Source organism: Chelmon rostratus, chromosome 3 (assembly GCF_017976325.1).
Source record: "Chelmon rostratus isolate fCheRos1 chromosome 3, fCheRos1.pri, whole genome shotgun sequence".
In the NCBI taxonomy this organism is placed as follows: Eukaryota; Metazoa; Chordata; class Actinopteri; order Chaetodontiformes; family Chaetodontidae; genus Chelmon; species Chelmon rostratus.
This window is the reverse complement of record NC_055660.1, coordinates 10,744,787-10,766,550: the sequence shown is the minus strand read 5'-3', so window position 1 is coordinate 10,766,550 and position 21,764 is coordinate 10,744,787. Positions and strand designations below refer to the sequence as shown.

At 41.2% G+C, this 21,764-nt stretch overlaps 2 protein-coding genes across 7 annotated transcripts; both read left to right on the top strand.

Moving 5' to 3' along the window:
• Positions 1-373: 373 nt before the first annotated feature.
• On the top strand, positions 374-7,318 carry lgalsla (lectin, galactoside-binding-like a). 3 transcript variants are annotated; one of them, XM_041933341.1, is made up of 6 exons: positions 374-481; positions 1,251-1,295; positions 3,189-3,272; positions 3,922-4,010; positions 4,862-5,045; positions 5,885-7,318. In XM_041933341.1, the coding sequence occupies exons 2-6, from the start codon at positions 1,257-1,259 to the stop codon at positions 6,026-6,028; spliced, it is 540 nt and encodes a 179-aa protein (XP_041789275.1). In that variant the 5' UTR covers positions 374-481; positions 1,251-1,256; the 3' UTR covers positions 6,029-7,318. The 3 variants fall into 3 exon arrangements, with proteins under 3 accessions (XP_041789275.1, XP_041789274.1, XP_041789276.1); XM_041933340.1 differs by lacking the exon at positions 374-481 and having other exon boundaries at positions 1,203-1,295; XM_041933342.1 differs by lacking the exon at positions 374-481 and having other exon boundaries at positions 1,290-1,422.
• Positions 7,319-7,866: 548 nt separating this feature from the next.
• aftpha (aftiphilin a) lies at positions 7,867-21,455 on the top strand. 4 transcript variants are annotated; one of them, XM_041933337.1, is made up of 10 exons: positions 7,867-8,009; positions 10,656-12,359; positions 13,787-13,959; positions 14,721-14,850; positions 15,278-15,334; positions 16,339-16,461; positions 16,981-17,041; positions 17,710-17,793; positions 19,504-19,627; positions 19,834-21,455. In XM_041933337.1, the coding sequence occupies exons 2-10, from the start codon at positions 10,692-10,694 to the stop codon at positions 19,973-19,975; spliced, it is 2,562 nt and encodes an 853-aa protein (XP_041789271.1). In that variant the 5' UTR covers positions 7,867-8,009; positions 10,656-10,691; the 3' UTR covers positions 19,976-21,455. The 4 variants fall into 4 exon arrangements, with proteins under 4 accessions (XP_041789271.1, XP_041789270.1, XP_041789273.1 ...); XM_041933336.1 differs by having other exon boundaries at positions 16,978-17,041; XM_041933339.1 differs by lacking the exon at positions 17,710-17,793.
• Positions 21,456-21,764: the final 309 nt, after the last annotated feature.

Here is a 21,764-nt window from a genome sequence, read left to right as displayed (position 1 = left end):
TTTTGATGCTTAACAGTAAACAAGAAGAGAAAAGAATAAACAAGTAGTGCAAACCGCAAGAATCATAAGCATCTTAATATTACTTTACTATATGTCATTAATCGTGTTTTCTTTATTGTTAAGTGAAGCTGTTTCGGACGCCTCTGATTCTGGAAGTAAAAGTCATAATTCCTTACATCACATCCACACACTTGACCAATCTGCTGTCAGCGCTGCTCAGCATGTAGAAACACATTAACACCACGCACTGAGCACACATGGGGCCTCCTGTGATGCTGCTGCCTGTGTTTCCTCCTCCTCCTCGGCCCTTTCCTTTGACCTCACGTCCTACTGCTTCCTCCCATTCTTTTACCCTCTCCGCGGAAAATGAAAAGGAAAGTTGTGGCAGGACAGTGAGGATTTTCAGCATTCTGCAGATCACGTTAAAACATGAAAAAGCGGAGCCACAGCTAGAGCAGGACCTCTGCTGCAGACCCGAGAGGTGAGTTTGGATTTGATTTTGTTCTTGACTCCTGGACTCTGAACACGAAGTTGTTGTCCACCTTTGCACTTTACATACAGTAATGTGTGACACTTATTACTGTAGCTCTCACTGCTTCAAACATACTTTAAAGGATAAGTCTGTTGATGTTCTGTATTTGTTATACTGCCTTAAATCCCTTGAGCAGACTCAGACAGTCAATGTGTACAGTACTCTGTCTCCTATGAGAAGACTGTGAAAAGGCCAACAGCAGCAGGTACATTTAAATGCAGTTTGTTTGTGCAAGAACTGTGCAAATTAAAATGGAAGCACAGAACATCGAGCTGTAGCAGCAGATCACCACAGCGGCTGTGTGAACTCTGCACTCTGTCATCAGGAGCGCTGCTAAATCCACTGTTTGCTTCTGCACACCAAGCAGTGTGAAGTTCAGCCATCTGTAGAAGTCTGAGGAACTCCCGGATGAATAAAAGGTGTTGATGGTGAAAATACTTTTAGCTCTGCTGGAGGAAATGTTCACCAACCTACAGAGGGTTTTACATGTGGGGTTTTGCCTGCAGTTACAGCCACACAATAAGTTCACTTGTTATTGACCCAAGAGGGAAAGGCATGCAGGAGCAGCTGATTATCAGAGCAGTGTGTGTGTGTGTGTGTGTGTGTGTGTGTGTGGTGAACCAGGTTGAAGCTTTTACGTCAGCAGGACTCAACAGGAGACGTGGGAAGCAGAAAAACTGGACCTGCCGCTCATTTCTCTGCTGTTTGTTCTCTTCAGATCAACATGGCTGAAACGCACCGAGTGACAGCGCAGGGCCGGAAGGTGAGTTTACACACCTGAGCAACAGGTAGCAGATCAAGCATGACAAACGCAGCACAGCAGAGAGGAGCCGGATCCGACCGACGCATATCCCAGACCGACCTTTCTGATGTTTTGTTTTATTTCTCAGGTGAATGTTTGGACTAAATATTAGTTTTCTGAGTTTTGAAAGAATGTCAAACTGCTGCGTTCTAGCTAGAGTAAATTTAACATTAATGAAACAACTTCCGGTCAGAATTAACAAAAATAAAAGCTGTATTACTCTATAAAGCAGTATAGACCCAGAATCATCTTTATTTTACCATAAAATTAGCTAATTGGAATGAAGAACACATCAGTAATTATAGTTATGTAATAGAAGATGCAATTATCATTCTGCACAATGACTATGTTTACTTTTGGTACTTGAATTATATTTTGACGTTAATACATTTTTGAATGCAGAACTTTTACTTGTAACATTTTTTTCTACACTGTGGTTTTTCTACTTTCACTGAAGGAAAAGATCAGAGTTGTCTTCCCCCACTGGAAGACTCTGAGGGCATGTTCCTGTATTGTCTCTGGCAATTTACATGCTCAAACAAATTAACAGTGTACAATTATGCTTAAGTTATATATGAGTATCCATGAGTTTCTTAAGGCTGATTCTGACAGTTATTTGATTTTGCTAAATTTGCTAAATGTGTTTTTTATCCAAACAGATATATTCAAATTAAAGGATCTGGTTCTTCATTAGAAACACATCACACAAACAGTTTTTACCCCATGAGGGTACAGACAGTTTACAGAACATATAGTTGTGAATGTAAACAAAAAAGATCAAGACTAATATACATATGTTTGTGGTGACTAAACAAAGACTTTTAGGGTGGTGGAGTTTTATTGAAGGAAGCAGGACATGTGACCTCAGAGTTTTTAAAATGATGCCACAGAATGACATAAAACTGTGTCTTTTCAGCTTCATGTTATGCATTTTAAAACTTTTACGGGTATTTATTCTAAGTTGCACCAGCCTGGCGATTGATTTTCATCTGACAGCTTACTACTTCATACGACAAATCTTTCCTATTCACCTCAAAGAAACGTGATTCCCATCAGCTGCTTTTATTTTGAAGGTAACCAAACACAAACTCGTTGTAGTTCCGGTCACAGACTCAGCACTTGCTGATCATTAGCACGTGACGCCACAGTGTTAATCGCGTGCTTCCACTTCATGAAGTCGATTTTCTGCACGTAGAATACAAAGTATCTCATCTTGGCTCCACACTGACGAGTTACAGCATTAAAATGCTCAGAATCAGAGTCCAAATCGGCTTAATTGGGCGTCTGTGTTTACGTACAAGGAATCAGACTCCGGTCTAATGTTTTTGTTAGTAATACGTATTTGTTAGTGATAGAAGTAGAAGTATCACAATATTCTATTATTACTTAACACTTTGAATGTAGCCACTCTGCACAATGAGTACTTCTACTTTTGATACTTTACAGTCAATAGTGCTGTACTTTTACAACATTTTAGAAACATTTTAAATACTTTTCCTTGTAATGGAGTATTTTTGAGTAGAGTACTTCCTCCACCACTGACAGGTGGTTAAGAACCATGATGTTAGTTCAGAGTGGGGATCTGCACAGCTACTGCAGGTTAGATTGTTATATCAGCTCCTGATTACTAGAGGATGAATCCTGTTGATTTCAATGCCCCCCTGGTGTTTCCTCCACCACCAAAAATGTCCACTTGTGCACAAACAAATATAAAAATTTAATGGTCAAGTCCACTAACTTCACTGAGGATATTCATGCTCCCCAGTAAATCAGCTTTTTCCACATCCTCTGGGCTTTCTGGGACTGCAGACCAGATCGAGTGAATTCAAATTATTTCTGTGCTTTTTCTTTTAGAAATGGGTGTTTCCACAGAAAAGTGCGACTGATGAAAATAAAGCGAGCGTTCGCTCTGCTGACAGAGACGCTGAGAGAAAACTGGTAACAGCGACCCTGAAATCACACCAACACAAACACACAGAAACCTTTTGTAAAGTATTGTGATTCACGGAAGCAACAGGATAAAAAAAGACTTTTTATTTCACTATGTTTTTATTAAACTTTTAGCTGCTTTTGAGAATTTCCATAGGTTCCTGCTTATTGGGCTCACTGTTACTGTTACTGAGGAAAAACAACACTGAGAATTTGAGAATAAAGAGATATTATTTAAAGAAAGAATGTGACAATATTATAAGAAGAAAGTCTTACATTTATGAGAATACAGTCACAGAAGGCTTATTATGAGAAACATGTTATAGTCTGAGAGCAAAATATCATGTTATGATGACATTGTAATGAGAGTACAGTTATAAAACCAAATGATGTAATTTATGAGAAAAGTCAATTATTCTCATAGTGTTCTGGTATTTTCCTCTAAATATTTCAACTTTATTCTCAAACTCTCAGATGTTTTTCCCTCACAGTGGCCCAAATATTCATATTTCATAATACAGTCGGCTTCACTAGTATTTTTAATTTTCATGGCAGATGATGATCTTTAGTTTTTTTGCTTCCACTCTAATCAACTCCAGAAGATTTGATCACAATGATGTACCCGCCTTTGTCTTCATGTGAATGTCTGTGTGTGCAGTCAGTTCCTTTCAGAGGTCACATCACAGGTGGGATGCGGCCAGGGAAGAAGGTTGTCGTGGTCGGTGTCGTGGACCCCCGTCCTGACAGGTAAAAACTCCTTCAGGTAACTCCCACTGTCCTCTAGCAATCCATTTTCCTCCCCTCAGCATCAATATTCTACTTCCACTCTATCTGATCCTCCTTCCTTCCATTGCATACTTTTTATTGCATCACCACCAACCATCAAATACTGCAGTTTTTGCACAAATTTGAAGTACTTGTACTTTACTTTACTTTATACTTTATTTCAGAGGGAAATATTATGCTTTTTACTACATTTATCTGACAACTTCAGTTAACTTGTTACTTCGCACATTCAAATTATCAATGCAAAATATAACTAACTTATAAATGACACGTTTTATTCTAAGTTACCCATCAGAATATAAAGTAGTTGAAATTTACTCTACATTTAACAGCTGCAGCATTATTGTCATGCACACAATAGTTATAATCCAATGCAGGATGCATTCTGCAGGATGAGTACTTTTACTTTTAGTACTTTAAATACATTTTGATGCTAATACTGAAATAACAGTATGAATGCAGGACTTTTGCTTGGACTATTTCTACCCAGGTCAAAAAATATTAAACTTACATTATACTTCTTTGAGAAGGTACTAAATACACTTAGCTATTTTTGTCACCTTCACTCATTTTTTTATAACTTTTTTTAATATTTCTAGTACACTAAAGTATACTACTCTTTGACCTGGGTACACTCTGGTACTGTGACTTTTACATGGTAAACGATGTGAGTTTGACCTCTGATTTTGGCGCGTGCTGAGGAACCACCATGTGTTCTACTGTTTATGTTTAATTATGGGATCGTCTGAATCCTTCACAGAAAGTCAGAAAGATGTTGTCAGATTTATGGCTGTTGTTTGTCCCTCCGTTAGGTTCTACGTTGCCCTGACATGTGGTTGCGGAACATCCAGGGAGCCTCCGCCGGATGTGGCTCTGGAGCTTTGCGTTAGATTCAGGGACCGACAAGTCCTGCGCAGAGCCTGTGAGTCTGGATCCTGGGGAGATGCCGACAGAAGCATCCCTTTCTTCCCCTTCATCAGAGACCAGCCGTTCAAGGTTCCCACATCTGTCCACAAACTCTGAGTGCTGCGAACATTTAGAGAATAAAAGCAAACGTCAGATTGTGCTTCGATAGCTAGTAGCTCAAGTAGTCCTTGAGTAGCTTTTGAGTAATACTTGAGTACTACTAAATTGGCACAACTTTTTTACAAACTTTAAGTGCACTGAAGTACACCGGAAAAAATGAGCATTCAGAACACACTTGTTGTACAATTGTGTTATATCACCAATGTGTGGGAAATATACTTAAATATACTTCAAATTAAGTGAAATTAAGTTTAATTAGTTTAATTAAGCATGCTGAGTGTACTACAAAAAAAATCTACTTTTCATAAGTACACTTTATTACTAATAGTATTTGTAATTTTGTACACTTTTTAAAAGTAAACTTAAGTTATAATACATACTTACAATAAAGTAGACTTTAGTAAAGTGCTACTTTAACTATTGCAGAACTGGTCAATTTATTTTTAATACATTTAAGAAGAACTTAATGACATCAATTTAAAATAGCACTTTTTAAAGTCTATGTCAAACATACTTTAAATTAAGCACAAAGTGTGAAAGTGTACTTGTAATGACTTTTCTATACTTATTATGTTGTATTTATAATATGCTAAAGGAAACTACTTTTTGACGTGGGGCTGCATGCAGGCCGCGACTCTTTGCTGTGCTAAAACCAGAAGAATCACAACCATTGACATGAAAATACCCAAATCATTTTTTTCAACAAAGGGTTGTTGGATGCTGTTGGATGTGTGTGTGTCAGGATTCGCTGTAAAACCTCCAACGTTAAACTGACCTAACATCCGCTTGCGTCTCGTCTCTCCTCCCAGCTGGAGATTCACTGTGAACAAAGTCGCTTTCGCGTGTTCGTGGATGGGCAGCAGCTGTTTGACTTCTCCCACCGAGTGACGTCACTCAGTGACATCGACACGTTGTGGGTCAAAGGCAGCGTTGCCATCACTAAACTGGCTTGAAGGATAAGTGACGTCACAAACTGCCGGGACTCATCTCGTGTGAACATTGCGTGTGTTCACTCTGGACATTTTGCCTCCAGATGTTTCATGTGGAGAGAAATGAGTTTTAAGATTTGTTTGAGTTGGTTGGTATTTGTTTGTGGATTGAATAATGTATTTGTAAATCCTGTTTTTATGTGTAGATCTTGAAGCATACAGTTTAAAACTGGACAGTGAAGAGCTTGGTTTTCCTTTTATATGACATGTGTATGTAGCTGAGCCGAGAATCATATCCACTCAGGACGAAGTGTAATAAATGTAAATGAGTAAAGCAGCACTGATTAGACATTAAATCATCACTTTCCACTGTACGTTTGGGATTTTAGAATGTTGGTGGATGTTGTGACTTTTTACATTTTCCTTTATTTTATCATAGAACTTTTTATATTCTTATATTTTAGGCATTGAGTAACTAGTGATCAGCATGCTGGAACTTTCCTCCATCCATTTGGAGATCCCCAGAATATCCTACAAAACAGTCATTGTCATGTTAATATGGTCATAGTACTGTATACATCTTGTGTTTTAACAGAAACCCAGATGCCCCCCTCTGGATTTTCCTGGTATTTTGGGGGCTTCAGGGATCTGTGGGGCTGACCGAAAGAACAGAGAATGAAAAACAAAACAAAGCACATAATGAAATAAAGATTCATTATCCAGAATTAACATATTCATGTCAGGAAATAAACTTCACAGAAAACAAAATCTGCCGAAAAACAAATTTTGTGAAAAAATAGAAACTCTTTTTTTCTGAGGGGTTGGGGGATGCAGTAGGGGGTCTAAGCCTCCCATTCCCAGTATGTCCTAAATCCTGGATCTGGTTAGGTTTCCTGAGAAACTTTGTGCGTGTCATTAATGACTGGATAGAAACATTCAGAGAGGCCATTGGTGGGATTGTTTGTATATTTTTTGCATGTTTTTGTTAAACTGTTTTTTGTGATAGTGAGAAAACAAAGAATGAAGATCAGGACTTCTAGACCTTTGGGATCTTCTACCGAGACAGCATTTTTGGACATCCTTCTGTCTAAACTAAGTGATGACTTATTTTTTTAAAACATTAATTGTGTACCTATATGTCTTTAACAGCATCTTTTTTAATGTCGCATCTTATCTGTGATCATCCAATGAAAACTAAAGTAATGTCTTTTGCAGCATAATGTTCAAGTGATTTGTTCTTGAGTGTATTTCCTCTCGGTGAGTAAATGTAAAACATTGATTCTGATTCTGATTTTTTTATATTTTTATCAATGTTTTTTATTATATTTTCCGTACTTTTTTATAAAATTTTCGGATATTTTACTAAAGGTGTCTGTGTATTATAAATACAAATATGTTACCAATAATTTTTAAATATCTGCGACAGTTTCTGGTAATTTACAAATTTGCACATTTTTGTGGCCTCGCCTATTTCATTATCATTACAACGATATTATGCAGATTTCTTACTTGTATTTTATTTACTTTGTTCTATTTCTCGGATATTTTACAGTTTTTGTTTTTTTTCTTTTGCTCCTCTGCCTCACTTCTCCCGGAGCCGGGCCGCATTGCCAGCTGGGTAGTCACTGAAATACAAAATCTATAAGGTGCTTAAACATCAGCATGCCGTGAATTAGTGCTACAATAATCCATATCATGTAGACCAAGTATTTCCCAGTAGTTTTAGTGTCTTTCCTCTAATGTGTAACGTTAGTCTTAACTGCTGTACCTGTTAAACACGGAAAGTTTTGGAAGAACTGAACAAGCCAGCAGAGAGCCAACCTGTCACAGCGGTGCATGCTGGGTGATATTGAGGCAGGGTAGCAGCAGCAGCCGCCGGCTGACTCAACCTTCAGTTTCTGCTTCAGTTTCAGCCGTCCTGCGCTGTTCAGCTGGCTTGATCTGACAACCAATGGGCAGTACTGTCTTTATCTGAGTCATGGAAATCAGTGGACAACATCTCACGGTCAGCTCAACTGTTTCTTTTGGTAACTAAGACACCTGCTGTCAAACCCAGCTGAATGATGAGGATAAGCAAAAGCTAAAGCTAGCTTGACGTTCAGGGAAGATGCTTGTTGTTGTCGTTAGTGTTAGCTAGCTGCGTAGTTAGCTAAGGTAGTGGACTTCTCACTTACTTGTGTCTGATGGTGTTGATTTACTAGCCTTTATATATCTGATGAAACTGTTTAATGTTGTTGTTTAACAATATAACCGACTCGGCAAAGTGACAACAAACGAATTAACTGGTAACATCGCTCATAGCAACATGGTTAGATTAGCTTGGCTTTTGGTTTTCTACACAGGCTAACCAAGCTAAGCTAAGCTAAGTTAGCTACAGTTACAACCCATCTCAACGAAGTATCACGGCCTTGTACATTAATTAGATGCCTCCTAGTAAGTGGTAGCTGTTCATCAGATTTCAGATTAATCCTAGTCTAGTCGTTTTCTGTGCTACATAACGACTCAACTGATCTGTCATCGTTCTACTGAGCTAACGGTGACACAAGCCAGTCTGTTAGCCTGCTAAGATAGACGCTTACTGATTTAGCTACGTTAGCCTCCTAGCTGCACTTAAAGACCAACGCCAGACAAGTGAGGAAAAATGTATGAAACTTGGCTAAGTTCCCCAAACAATCCAGATCTGGATTGCGTAGGTTCTGAAATATGTAGCTGTCCATAGGGGCTAACGTTGTCATGAAGGGGACAGCCTGCATTAATAGATAACATATTATGTTTGATGATAAATTAACTCTCTTTGAATTTAGATTTGGTCAAAGTGCTGCTCCAAAACATCTGCTTGTTCGGACTCAACCTCTTGGCATGACTTAACTCAGTGTCCTGAGAGGTTCATTTAGTTCTGCAGACTGACAAATTATATGCTTAAAGGGATGGAGGCAGAGAAGCCAGTGTAACATTAGTTTCCAGGGGAACAATTGTTGAAACTGTGCTTTCGCTGTTAACTCGTCTTTCTGGACTTGCCTGCCTGAAGTCCATGTCAGCACTGCCTCGAGTGCTTGCTCCCAGGTATTCTCTGAGATAAGGCCAACAAAGCAAATACACGTTTTAGACGCCACCCACTGCTCCGCTTGGTGGTTGAGAATGCAAACAGAGTTTCCTCTTTCAGGTAAAGTCCAGGTGGTGAGAAACTCCAGCTTGTGCCTCTCATGTAATCTTATTTTAATATCAAAACGTGTTGGGTAACACTTCGTTTCACAGGATTGTAAATTCTGAATAACTTCCTGGGATGGTTCCAAAAAAAAGATGTGTAATTTGGTATTAATTATTGGTAAAATTGTATTAATTTGATACACTTACAATCCAAATATTCCAAGTAGGGCTGCAACTAGTGATTACTCTAATTGTAAAATAATCTCTTGATTGTTTCAAATAATTGATTTAACATGTCAACTATAAAATGTCGGAAAATTTTGACAAACCCAGAAAAGCCAATCACTATTTCCCAGAATCAAGATGACATCTTCAAATTGCATTTTCTGTCAGAGCAACAGTCCAACCCATGAAGTTATTCAGTTTACAGTGACTGTATAGCACAGAAAAGCAGCAAATCCTCACATTTAAGAATCTGGAACCAGAGAATGTTGTGGAAAGCGTGCAGTCCAACTTGTACAAAGATTAGTTTCCAACAATAAATGGCTGATGATGAGATATTTACTTGGGTTTAGATAGAGCTGTTGCTTCAAGGAAGATCTTCTGGAAACATGATTTTAAAATAAACAACTAATTAAACTAACAGAAAAACTGTCCTTCTCTGTTTTCCCTTTGATTAGCACAAATTGTTTAGATCTTGCAAGGAAATTTTCTGAGTTAGAATCAGCCAAGTATGTAGGCACATATAAGGAATATGACTCCAGTTTAAGATTTAAGAAATTATTAGGAAATGATGGACACACAGAATAAAATGTTAGCAAAATATTTTGATGATTACATCACAGAATTGAGCGGTCTTTTTTTCACAAATTTGGAACACTTTGGAGCATTTAACATACATTACCATGGTTTTGGAAGATATGTCGTTAATCCTCAAATACTTTTTATTTTTTTGTATGCTGGTAAAACAAATACCGCAGGTAAAAATTTGTACACCAGGTTTGAAAAGGCCTTGAGGATTGTTAAGTGTTTCTGTGACTGTAATATAATCATCAATGCACAATTGACAGTTGTGTCAACAAAATGCAAGTAGATTAACTTAACGATAGAGGGGAAATAGTAAGTGTAAAGCCGAGGTTAATTTCTGAATGCTGACAAGGCAGAGTTAAAGAGATTATAACACAGAAGATGCAGACTGGTGTGAGTTGTGAGAATTTTTGTTCTCACTAACCCTGTTATATATCACAGCACTGGCTACTCATTACCACTCTATTACTGTCAATTTGACGCCAATCTGTCCTCTAGTAGTGCTTGAGTAATTCAATTTCTGCTTTGGCTCAATCCACACATCAAGCTAATTGGTCCTGGACCCCCACTGAGAGCTGTCCTTATTTACTTCTTGTGTGTATGAAGACAGAATATGGCTTAAACACAAGTATGTTTAGCAATATATCTGTTGTGACTCATTATTTGTGTCTGATGACATATTTTCTCGCTGTCTCAGGTGTAGCCAGGAGGGTTTGTTGATAGCCAGAGAATCATGGAGCCAGATGTCATCCGCATATACTCTTCCTCTCCGCCCCCGATGGAGGACAGTACAGAGGAAGAGTACGAGTTTGACGTTCCAAACAGCATCAGCTTCACAGATTTCGACACCCCGACCACTTTCAACCAGACCCAAGCTCTGAATGCCACCTCCCCACCTGAGCTCATTAACAACAGAGGGATGATGGGATTCAGCCACAGCTCCTCCAATGGCTCCCACAGCCCCAATAATGAGCTGTCAAAGGCTAATGGCGTGGTGCCAGCAAGTCACCTGGGCAGCAGTCCCTCAGAAAGAACTGAGATGAAAAAGGTCCTCTCTAGCTCCCTCGATTTCTCAGTGAGTGACACAGCCAGCAGCGAACCTGCTGATTGCAATGGCGGCGGCACAGAGGTGCTAACAAACGGGTTTGCAACCTTCGACGTTCAGGGAAGCCCTTCCTCGCAGAATTTTGTCCACTCTCTTTTAAAAGGAACGTCCACTGAGGAGACGGGCAGCGTCCCTGTCGGAAGCCCAGAGGAGGATTTTGCAGACTTTGCTGCTTTTTCCAGTGCTGAAGGACACCTCAGCCAGACGGCAAATGAGGACTCTGACAACCCCACAGAGGGTAGCGGGCTGGCAGAGCCTGCCTGCTACCATGAGCGCTGGAATACAGTGCAGGGAATGACCTCAGAGAACAATGTCAGGGACACAAACAGAACTGGCCCCAACATATCCGGCTCTGATTCCATATCTGTTCCTGCTGAGGCCCCGGACGGCTCGTGCAACACGGACCGGGGCTCTCACACAGATGTAGACTCTCAACAAAGGGACGTAGCCTTTGCCCAGGAGCACTTCGCCTCACAGGCAGTTTGCACTAACAAACCCCTCACTCTGAACGGGGTGGATGTAGCTGACAGGGACGATTCCAAAGATGCTGTGGGCTGCGGTGAACACGACCTCTCACCTGATACAGCTGGAGATGTTGAGATGGGACCGTCAGACGGGAAGGGCTCTGGCAATGACACTGAGACAGAAACAGAGACGGAGACATCGTTCGGCCGGCCACTGTCGACAGATGCTCTAGAGGAATACGGTGACATGAGCACCACAGGCTCGGTGCCCTCTCCGCCCCTTCAAGGGGAAACTGCCACGCCTGCCGACCATAGTCAGCTGGCCGAGGATGACGAGGATGGTGACTTTGGGGACTTCGAAGATGCTGGCTCATTCAGTGGTCAAGGCTTTGCTGATTTTGACCAGCTGGATGGCCATCAGGAGCAGAGTAGGTCGCACAGCTCTGCCCCTGCACAGGAAGCTACAAACACCAAGGACGATGACGACTTTGGCGACTTTAACTCCCCCAAATTTCACACCAGTGGAAACGAGGGGGAGGATAAAGGCAAATTTGCAGACTTTCCCGTCAGTGACAGTTTTGGGAATTTCAGCTCGGCTGCTGAAGGCGCAGACAGTGAGACGGATGCAGGGTGGAGTGCCTTTGGGGAGTTGGAGCAGCAGCAGCAGGTGGAGGGGGAGTCTTGGGCAGCATTCAGCACAGAACAGAGCATCGCTCCTCCTGCAGAGAGCACAGAGGAGGAGGAGGAGGTGGTGGAGGAGGAGGAGGAGGAGTGGCATGAAAGTGAACCTCCTGCAGTCAGCAAGGAAGCCAGCAGGACAGACAGACAGTTGGTAAGCACTGTGGGAAATAAACTGGTCAGACTGTGCGCAGAGTTATTCATCCATGAGCCCACATGATCGTCTAACTCAATTGATTTTATTTATGTAGAGCTTTGTAGTTTAGAAGCAGTTTGGAGATGGATGTTCAAGGAAATGTGGAGTTAATACATGGCAGAATATGAGGCCCAAGCTGAGCAGGATGAGTGAATCAGTTCATCTGAATAACAAAAAATAAAAAAGGTAACTCGTAACTCGTAGGTGTCATATATATACTGACAAGTATAGATATCTCTCTGGTCTGAAATAATTATCTTAGTTTATTTGAAGTGACTTAATTTCGATAAACAATAGCTTAATAAAAGATCGCATTTGCCACTGACAAATAAATAACACACTCTTTACTTTGACAGTCCAGATATGGCAGTAATACATGTAGAACCGGACGAGAACCAAAAGAGGAAGTTGTTTCAAAAGATCACAGTTAAATCAGTTTCTAGTTGTGTTTGTTCATATTCAACTGAGTCACAGCCATTATACCAACTTTCACTGTTTGTATTAAACATTAACTGACCCATTAATGAGAAAGGGGTCATCCTTCTGATCTGCTCAAGTGGAACATAGACTTAACTTGGCCAACAGGACACACAGATGAGAAGGTGTCCTGAAATGACACGGCCTCTGTGATGCCAGACGCTGTGGACCGTGAAGGAGGACGTCTGCTGTCTGTGCAAATGGATAGGTGTGGAGGAACAGTGACACACACACTTATGTTGATTCAGAGTATAGAGAAACTCCTCCAGGCTCTGCCCTCATGATGTGGCCTGCTCATGTATTTGAACTAAAGTACATTCCTGTCAGATTAACACACAGACTTGTAGTGGGTTCAACTCTGCTGCTCAGTGCAGGATTCATTCACAACTCTATCGGTAATGCAGGGACATCCTGTTTCATCATGCAGTGTTGGCAAATGGCCAGTACAACCAGTGTGACAGCCAGCTGAGGTGAGGCTCACCTTGTTTCCTCTCTGTCCATGCTAAGATGGTATTTTCAAAACAGTCAGAGGAGTAAATACATTTGTAGAGTAACTCCACATTTGGTTTGGAAGGAGTAAAGACACAGCTGCTCTGGCTTCTGTGGGCTGGAAGGTATCTCCTCTCGTAGCCTTGATGACACCTAACATCTAACAGCTGGGTGTGGTGAGGAGTCATGCTGCTGGATATATTGTTTCAACATCAACATGACAATGTGTGCTTGATGAATTGTCACATTGCAGGACGTGCAATATCAAGTAGTATGAATCTGTATGATTTGTTTATATTATAAATAAAGATTGTTGTGATTGTTTCATTCAGATTGCATTAACAGGCTCTGACTTCAAACATCCCTGTGGAAGATTTGTTTTGTCGGAAGCGAGTAATCAGCTACTGTGCTCTCCGCAGGCGACGCTGTCGAGTCGTCTGGAGAAGCTGTTTCAGAGCAGCTTCCCTCAGACAGCCGTCCCCTCGGTGGAGGTCAAGGTGGCGTCCCTGAAGATCCTGCTGGGACCTCTAGAGGACAAACCACAGCCAGGAGCCGAGGAGGAGGAGAAGGAGAAGAGGTCGCCATGCAACAGGTGAGTCTGTGCCTCCTCAGTGGGCCACGGATTTAAACATGAAACGTGAAAACTGTAACAGACGGTCTACTAAAGCAACACATGTTGAGCAGCTTTCCTATTTCAAACCCCCAAAATATGAATATATTACAATATATAATATATAATCTATTAAGTATAATAGAATATTATTTCAATTAGTTAACTAATGATGCATTCCCTCAGGCAAATCCAGTCTGCAGGGCAATAACATTTCTTTTTAAAGTTTTAAAAAGAAATGTTATTGTTAAGTTTTTACGTTCTAACCGCAGTTGTTGAAGCAAACAAGAAGCTCCTGATAGAAGAACTTTCAGGATGCCAATCTGAGCAGCAGTGCAGCGTTGAGTCCGACTATTTGAACCGTTTACATGGGCAGACTGAGGAGTTTACCCCCCAACATTGCGACAGGCGTGTCTCATTAATTGCACCTAGTGCCGGGTTCAGACGTCACGATCTTTCTGCCCGTTCAGATGGTCACGGTGTCAGATCGGGCGACTACAGTCATAAATTCTTGCTGGGACTCAGCTGAAAGACATATCAGACTACATGTTAGTTCCTGAACAATCATAGCTTGCCGTATTTCATGTACCAACTTCTGTAAATGAGAGAAGTGGGGTATACGTTGTTTCTACATCTTTCTGTGTGATTTACGATGATGAACAGTTGTTATCGACTGTATGAATGTTGAGCCTCTTGACTGTTACGTCTCCTTTGACTTCGCTGTGTCTCATTGGTTGGTGCAGGTCTGCGCGTGGTGGTGTGTGGACGCAGCTTCAGGACATCCACGAAGCGTTGGGCCTCAGATACCAGTGGGGGGGTTCCCACTGCAACAAAGCACTACTCTGCTGCCTGGGCATCGACACCCGAAACATCGTAAGTTCCTGCTGTAACCAATGTCTCCGAACGGCTCGCTGCTTCAGCTGGATAACAAGAGGACCATAGGAACTTAAAGAAACTTAGAAACATTGTAACATGCTCTTAAAAATGTCAGAAGTAGTTTAAATTAGAATTGATTTGTATGGAATAGGCTAAAACTTTAGAACATTATGATGACCCTTTTTGAGTGTGGAAATATGCAAATAACCTTCTGATCTGCAAAAGTGTATTTTTAGAAGAGATTTAATGACACATCAAGTAATCTGTGACCTTTATTAACCGCTGCTGGCAGCCATTAGAGACTGCAACATCCAACTTCACTTTCCTCTTCCCAAACAAGCTTGTGAGACAGAGATATTGTTTTAACAGTAACAGCAGGATTGATGTATGAAGGTTTTCTAACCAGCTTCTTTAATGATTGCAGCTGTTCACAGGACAGAAGAAGCAGCCAGTCATCGTGCCCATGTACGCCGCCAGCCTGGTGAGTCATCTGCCTCCCTCGCCTCATTTCAGCTCATCATATGTTCTCTGTTACTCATGTACAGTAAAGCCAAAATCCACAAACAGAGTGGCTTGTCAGCAACGCTAAAACGTCTTAATCATTAGTTTCAGCCGCTATGGCTCTAAATACATCATATTTATTTATAGTGCTCAAATGATTAGTAATTTAATCAAAGAGTTGATCAAGAGTAAACAGTCTTGATAATTGTTTAAATAATTTTTTTAGTGTCATTATAAACTGAATATTATCTAGTTTTAGACGCAGAGATCCAGAAATCTGATATCACCTTGAGGGAAATGTTTGTCACCATTTTCTAACGTTTAATTAATGACAACAATCGTTCGTTTCAGTCCTTATTATTCGATGAAAGGCCAATAGCAGTTTTTGAATTCAGTGATTAAGAACTGTAATCTTGATCACATTATGCAGCACTTCACCTATAATGCTGCAGTCTCATTTTATTACGAGGTCTCATTTTATTGCTAATGTTTACATACAGCAGGTTCACTGCTTTGCTGTGCTGTTTGGATCAGAGGACTCTGATGATGATGAGTTAGACCACTTTGGCACAAGGTTTGAACAGCTGTAAGATTTAACTGACCTGCAGCTGTTTGGACCAGAGGAAGATGTGCATCTGTGCACATATGATAATTAATGCACATGTAAATGAGCATTTTGGTCTGATGACTTACCATTCACTGCACACACCCCCAAACAACAGCACTAAGGTCACTGTTAATTTAATTTGTCCAGACTGAGACACTCAGTGTTCAGCTTCTGCTTGTTCTAGCTTTCCATTGAAGCTATGTGATGTTTCCACTGAGTTACACATTCCAACCCCAAGCCCATGTGTTTTGTGGTTGTATCAAATGGAAATACCGTAGATATTTTATACACATTTCCCCAAATTGCTTCTTGACGTGTTTGGTATCTTTGTAACTTCCTTCAGATCATCAGCAGTGCTGTTTCTTTGTTGTTTGTAGGGGATGCTGGAACCAACCAAAGAGCCTGTGAAGCCCGTCTCTGCAGCAGAGATGATCGCTTCTATAGCCCAGGCGCCTCCAGTGGCTCCAGAGAAAAGCTCCTGTCCCTCAGACACAGTCCAGGTGGGACCTCAGGGTGTCTGAAACATTTAAAGTTGTCTTCACAGCCGCCAGAGGCATATTCAGCATTTTAATTAGCTGGTTGTCCCTAATGTTGTTTAAAGATAAGACTTGTGTTACTCTGTATTGTACTTATAGTCAACAAATTCCATGAAAAGACCAAAACCAACAATGTGTCATTGTGTCTGTGACTCTCAGCTCCAAGCCCATTGGCTCCTTACAAACGTAGCTTCATGTTTAAAAAGCGTCAGTAATTTCCTAAAACAGCTGCTCGCTGTAGTTTTTATCAAACAAACAGGAGGAAATAGTGCAAAATGGAGCTCGATGTATCAGGCTGTGATACACACACATACAACACTTGTTAGGAGACACAGTCGCAGTTCATAATCAGTTTAAAATCCAACCAGCAGGGGGGGATGTGGTCACACTCCCTTGTATGTGTGTGTGTGTGTGTGTATTTAAAAAGTTGTCCTCACTGAGGCCTCACTGACTGTTTGACCTCCTCTCTTGCTCCTCCAGCAGGAGGTGCTCCCACCCATCCAGTTCGACTGGAGCAGCAGTGGCCTTACCAACCCTCTGGACGGTAGGTGACCTCCGCCACCGCCGCCCTGAACCCTCCCTGCCCACTCCTCCTGGCTCTTCTCACACTTTGCTAACCCTCGTAGTGATTGCTGAAAGTCGCTATCTGCAGACGCTTCCGTCCAAAATTCATCAGCCACTTCTGCTGATTCACAGCCAATCAGATGTTTGGAGGAGAAACCCTCCAGATGATGGAAGCGTGTCTGCAGCATGTGGCCGCTGGTTTGAAAGCCTTCTTTATTAAAGGAAAAATCCACACAAGTCAGTAATGAGAACCACCTTAATTGCAGCCTGCCAGGCAAAAAAAAATCTAGAGTTGGAAACATTTTAATTTAGATCAGGAATAATCAGTCTGATCAAATCAACACAGTGATGAATCGGCCAAATTTGCCGACTTGAAAGGTTTTTAATCTTAGTGCCACAGACATTTTTAATAGCCGCAGTGAGATGATGTGATGGTGGATCTTTCCTTTAAACCTGTTCACGATCTAAACAACATGGCTGCTCTGCACGAGGACGTGTCGTCAAACTGTCGAAACCAAGCCAGTCTAACAGTTGTCATGTAGCCGATTCTACTCTCTGATCACTGACACCGCTGCATGTTTCTGGTTTATTCTCTCTCTCTGTCTGTCTGGCGGTGTTTGTTAACCTCGGCCGCCCCCGGCTGTGCAGCGAGCGGAGGCTCGTCTCTGTTAAACCTGGATTTCTTTGGTCCTGTAGAGGATTCGGGCTCCACCAGCTCACCGTCCATCCCAGGTCAGCAGCTGCTCACGGCCTCGTCCTCCTTCTCCATCCTCCATCTTCCTCCTCACCGTTTCTACCGCTCCTTGTCTTTAAATTAGCCTCCCATCTCTGCTTCCCTCCTAACACTCGTGTGTGGGAGACTACAGGATCAATCAGACAGTTGATGACTGTGATGATGAGCATGTGTGCCGGCTGCAGTCTGGGTCACATCGAAAGAACTCGACCAGAATGCTGTTTAACTGTCTGAATACCTCACGTGCTGTTTGAGTGGTATTGAATGTGCAAAGTACAAAGCTACAGTCAATACAAAAGACACACATATCGTGTGGGAAGAAAAGTGTCAGCCTGTGTTGTCAGAGGCTCCTTTTAATTTTTTAATTATCAGCATTTGAAATAGCAACTTTTAGTGTGCGTGTGCTAAAGGTTTGAAATAACCTGCCACTAAAGCTTGATTCAGTACAGTCAGAAGGCTCAGAGGACTCCTTTATATCAACTTTCATACTTTCAGGTTGTAGAAAGTCTTATTTTCAAGTTGATATTATTCTGTATGAACAATGCAGAAAAACAAACAACCAGAGTGTCGACTGAAAGACACAAAGAAACTCTGAGCAGCAGTTGAATAAGAATTGCCAGTCATTAGTAAGAGAAATTAATAATGATGAACTTTATTTGTATTTCATACAAGAAATGCAGCTCAAAGTGCTTTACAACAAAAGCATCACATGCACCAAGGCGTTCAAAGAAGATTAATGTCAAATAAAATGAAAAATAAAACACATTTGATATTAATAGTATAAATAAGATGAAAATAAAAACAATGCATAACATAAGATGGAAGATAAAACCCATAACCCAGAATGCATAAATCAGGTAGCATTTTAACAGAAGCTCAGTGTGCTTTTTTTATGCCTGTATTAGATCTTCCCTGATATCTAGTCGTGTGTTCCAGAGCTTTGGGGCGTCATTGACAAAGGCTGCATCCCCCGTATCCTCCAATCAGCCAGCAGCAGATGCTCACAGTGTTCAAGGAGTTTAATGAGATGTGCTGGAAAGATTTCAGGTGCTTTCTCACCACCTGTAGCTGCTGTAGCTGGATGTTAACACTCGACTCCACAACTACCTGCTGCTGACTGAAAATCAAGTGAGACAATTGTTTAGCATTTATTAAGAGGAGATTCAAAAAGATTAAGAGTTTGTTACTGGAGGAACTTCTTTGGTGTAAGCAGGACTCATATGAACCAGATATCGGCTGAGAGCCTCTGCAGATTCAGCTCGTCAGTGCTGCAGGTCTCTGAAGTCGCACTCCAAATCTTTACTGCTTCTTCAGACCTTAATGTGAAGATGATAGAAAAAGCATTCAAGTCCCAACGTTTGTGGGCTGTGTGACTTCTATAGAACAGCCTGCTCACTGAGTCTGATGCATTTTGTCATTCTTTGACCAGAAGTTACAGTAAAACACAGAAAACTGCAGCCGCCAGGCAGTGACCACGTTGCTGCTTCTGTCAGAAACCTTCAGCCAGAGTTTATTCATCAGTACAAAGTTTATTTAATTTGAATCTTGTGTCAAGTGCAGAAAAATAGAAAATATTCAAAGTTCAAACTTTTAAAGGTCGTGTGGTGGTGACCCTGACTGCGTTCGATCTCACTGACAGCAGCTAGCGAACAGTGTGTTTGTTAGCTCGACTTCTGCCTGCGTCACTCTTGTTTTTGTCTCCGGTTCAGGAGTCGACCCCGAGCTGTACGAGCTGACGACGGCCAAGCTGGACCCCGGCGGCTCCGGCAGTCGGGTGGCCGATGCCTTCGCCCGCCTGATGTCCACCATGGAGAAGACCAGCACCTCCACCAGGTCAGGGGTCAAACAGACAGAGTAAAAGGCAACAGGCAGCAGATGAGTGTCAAGGGTCATGTGACGCTTTGTTTTCTGTCTGAATATGAGAAGCGCAGAAGAAGAAAACCCAGCCAGCTGTTTTCAGTTCAGACTGTTTGACACTTTGAAGTTAAACAGGTGTGTTGTCAGACCTGTAACACCAGGTGTCTCTTCCTGTTTGACAGGAAGCCGAGGAAAGAGGAGAATCTGAGCGAGGAGGCGGCCAAAGTCATAGCAGGTCTGCCGGATCTTTCCTTCATGCAGGCCAAAGTTCTGATGTTTCCCGCCACGCTGACGCCGCTCGGCTCGCAGGCCACGCCGGACTGAGGCCACGCCCCCTACACTGACATCAACCTGACCTGTCCACCCTGTCCATCTGGCCCCGCCCACTGACTTGGTCCATTTTATAAAGTTGTTGTCTTTTTTTTTTGTTCTCTCTTGCTGCAGCTTAGTTCCTCCCTCACTTTCATACTTATTTGTTCTTTTAAATTAGCGCTTTTGTTTTTCAGCTTCTGATTTTAAAAAATAAAGCGAAGCATTTGTCATGATGGGAAACAGCTCGGAGGAGGGGGAGCTCTCGGCCGACGACCTGCACATTTAACACATTAGATAATTAATTTATAGAGACGATAATTTATAGAGGAAGGTTTAGAAGTGTGTGCTGTTCATATCTAGAAGAATCATCGTGTATATAATCAGGGATTTAATGTTTATTTTCCTTTTTGTTTTTTTGTTTTTTTTAATTCCGACTGATTTTTGGAGGATGATTTTACGTCTCTGTGGTGGGAGTGTGTTCGTGTCTGTCTGTGAAGGAAACACTGGCTGAAGCTCTTTGAATCAACCTGAAGTGGAATATGTATGACAAGTTTAAATTAATACATTTATACACATATATAAAATCTATCTATATATATATATATACATATATATATTTATCGACTTGAAACCACACTGCCTGCAAAATCCAGCTGAATGTTTTGTCCCCTCGTGTTTAAAAGGCCTTAGTTTTTACCTGCAGTCTGCGTAGATTTTAACCTGATTTAACTAATCTATCTTCTTTTTCGTTTTCTTTTTGTAATTTAATGCAGCTTTTTAACATAAGTCATGTCCAGCCCCCCATTCTTGCTGCAGTCCATCCACCCTCTCTAGAACGCAGAGGATGACTGTTGTTTTTTTTCCTCTTTACTTTGGGAAACTTCCACCAACCAAATGCTGGTGAATCTGGTGAGTTGATGTGTTCTCAGTTGTCATTTGGAGGTTTTGTTTTTATTCCACGCCGCTGGATGAGAACAGGTTTCCTTCCTCGTCTGTGTTTCCTCTCACTGGTCATTTTTGCTGTTTTCGGGGTAAAAATGGGACTTTTTGGTTAAAACCACTGAAACTCTGAAGTTTCTCGGCAGTGAAGGTCGACTCGCATCAGAAGGGAATTAAGGGACCAATTTCTGCTTCCATGTGTTGGGTCATGCACACTGTTCCGAATATGAAGTGCTTTTTGTTGTCGCGGCTCTTATTTGCTGTTTTGCAATGTTTTTTTGGTTTTGCTCATACTACTGTCAGCCCCGTCTCCCAGGAGGATTTTGCACATTGTAAAGATGAAATGGATGTAATCATAGTTCACTGTGGCTTTAGACTGTGTACAGTTAAACTATGGACTGTAAAATGTACGGGAAAATTCCTATGGAAAAAAACTGAATCACTTGAAGAGCCTGTCAAAAGGTTATCGTGCATGCCCAGGTTCTTTTGAGACTATAAGTGTGTAAATTTTACTTTTAGTGTACACAAGAAATTAAAATAGTTATCTTCTCTGCTCGTTTCTGTTTCTTTCAGACAGACACAAATATTCTGTTGAAATTAAACTTGAGATATTTGCAATCTGGTGTTTTGAAATAATTCATCAAACTGAAGTTGTGCTAAGTTTCTTCAGACTCGAGAGGATAAATCGAGGAGATTTCTCCAAACAGTTCTTGTTTTGAGTCGATGTTAGTATGTGACTTTTAAAATGTTTAAGCATATTTAATTAAATTCACCAGTTTTAGATGAACTAAAACTGAATTTAAATGATGCATTAAAAACAGAGTAAGACAATAATTACATTTCCTTATTTTGTCTTTTGCTG

Excerpts from the sequence above, each read along its gene's own strand:
- lgalsla (XM_041933341.1), top strand. The coding sequence starts at position 1,257 with ATGGCTGAAACGCACCGAGTGACAGCGCAGGGCCGGAAG. Across the intron at positions 1,296-3,188 it reads TGACAGCGCAGGGCCGGAAG|AAATGGGTGTTTCCACAGAA; the intron begins GTGAGTTTACAC and ends TTTTTCTTTTAG. Across the intron at positions 5,046-5,884 it reads TCAGAGACCAGCCGTTCAAG|CTGGAGATTCACTGTGAACA; the intron begins GTTCCCACATCT and ends CTCTCCTCCCAG.
- aftpha (XM_041933336.1), top strand. The coding sequence starts at position 10,692 with ATGGAGCCAGATGTCATCCGCATATACTCTTCCTCTCCGCCCCCGATG. Across the intron at positions 17,042-17,709 it reads CCTTACCAACCCTCTGGACG|CGAGCGGAGGCTCGTCTCTG; the intron begins GTAGGTGACCTC and ends CCGGCTGTGCAG. Across the intron at positions 17,794-19,503 it reads CAGCTCACCGTCCATCCCAG|GAGTCGACCCCGAGCTGTAC; the intron begins GTCAGCAGCTGC and ends TCTCCGGTTCAG.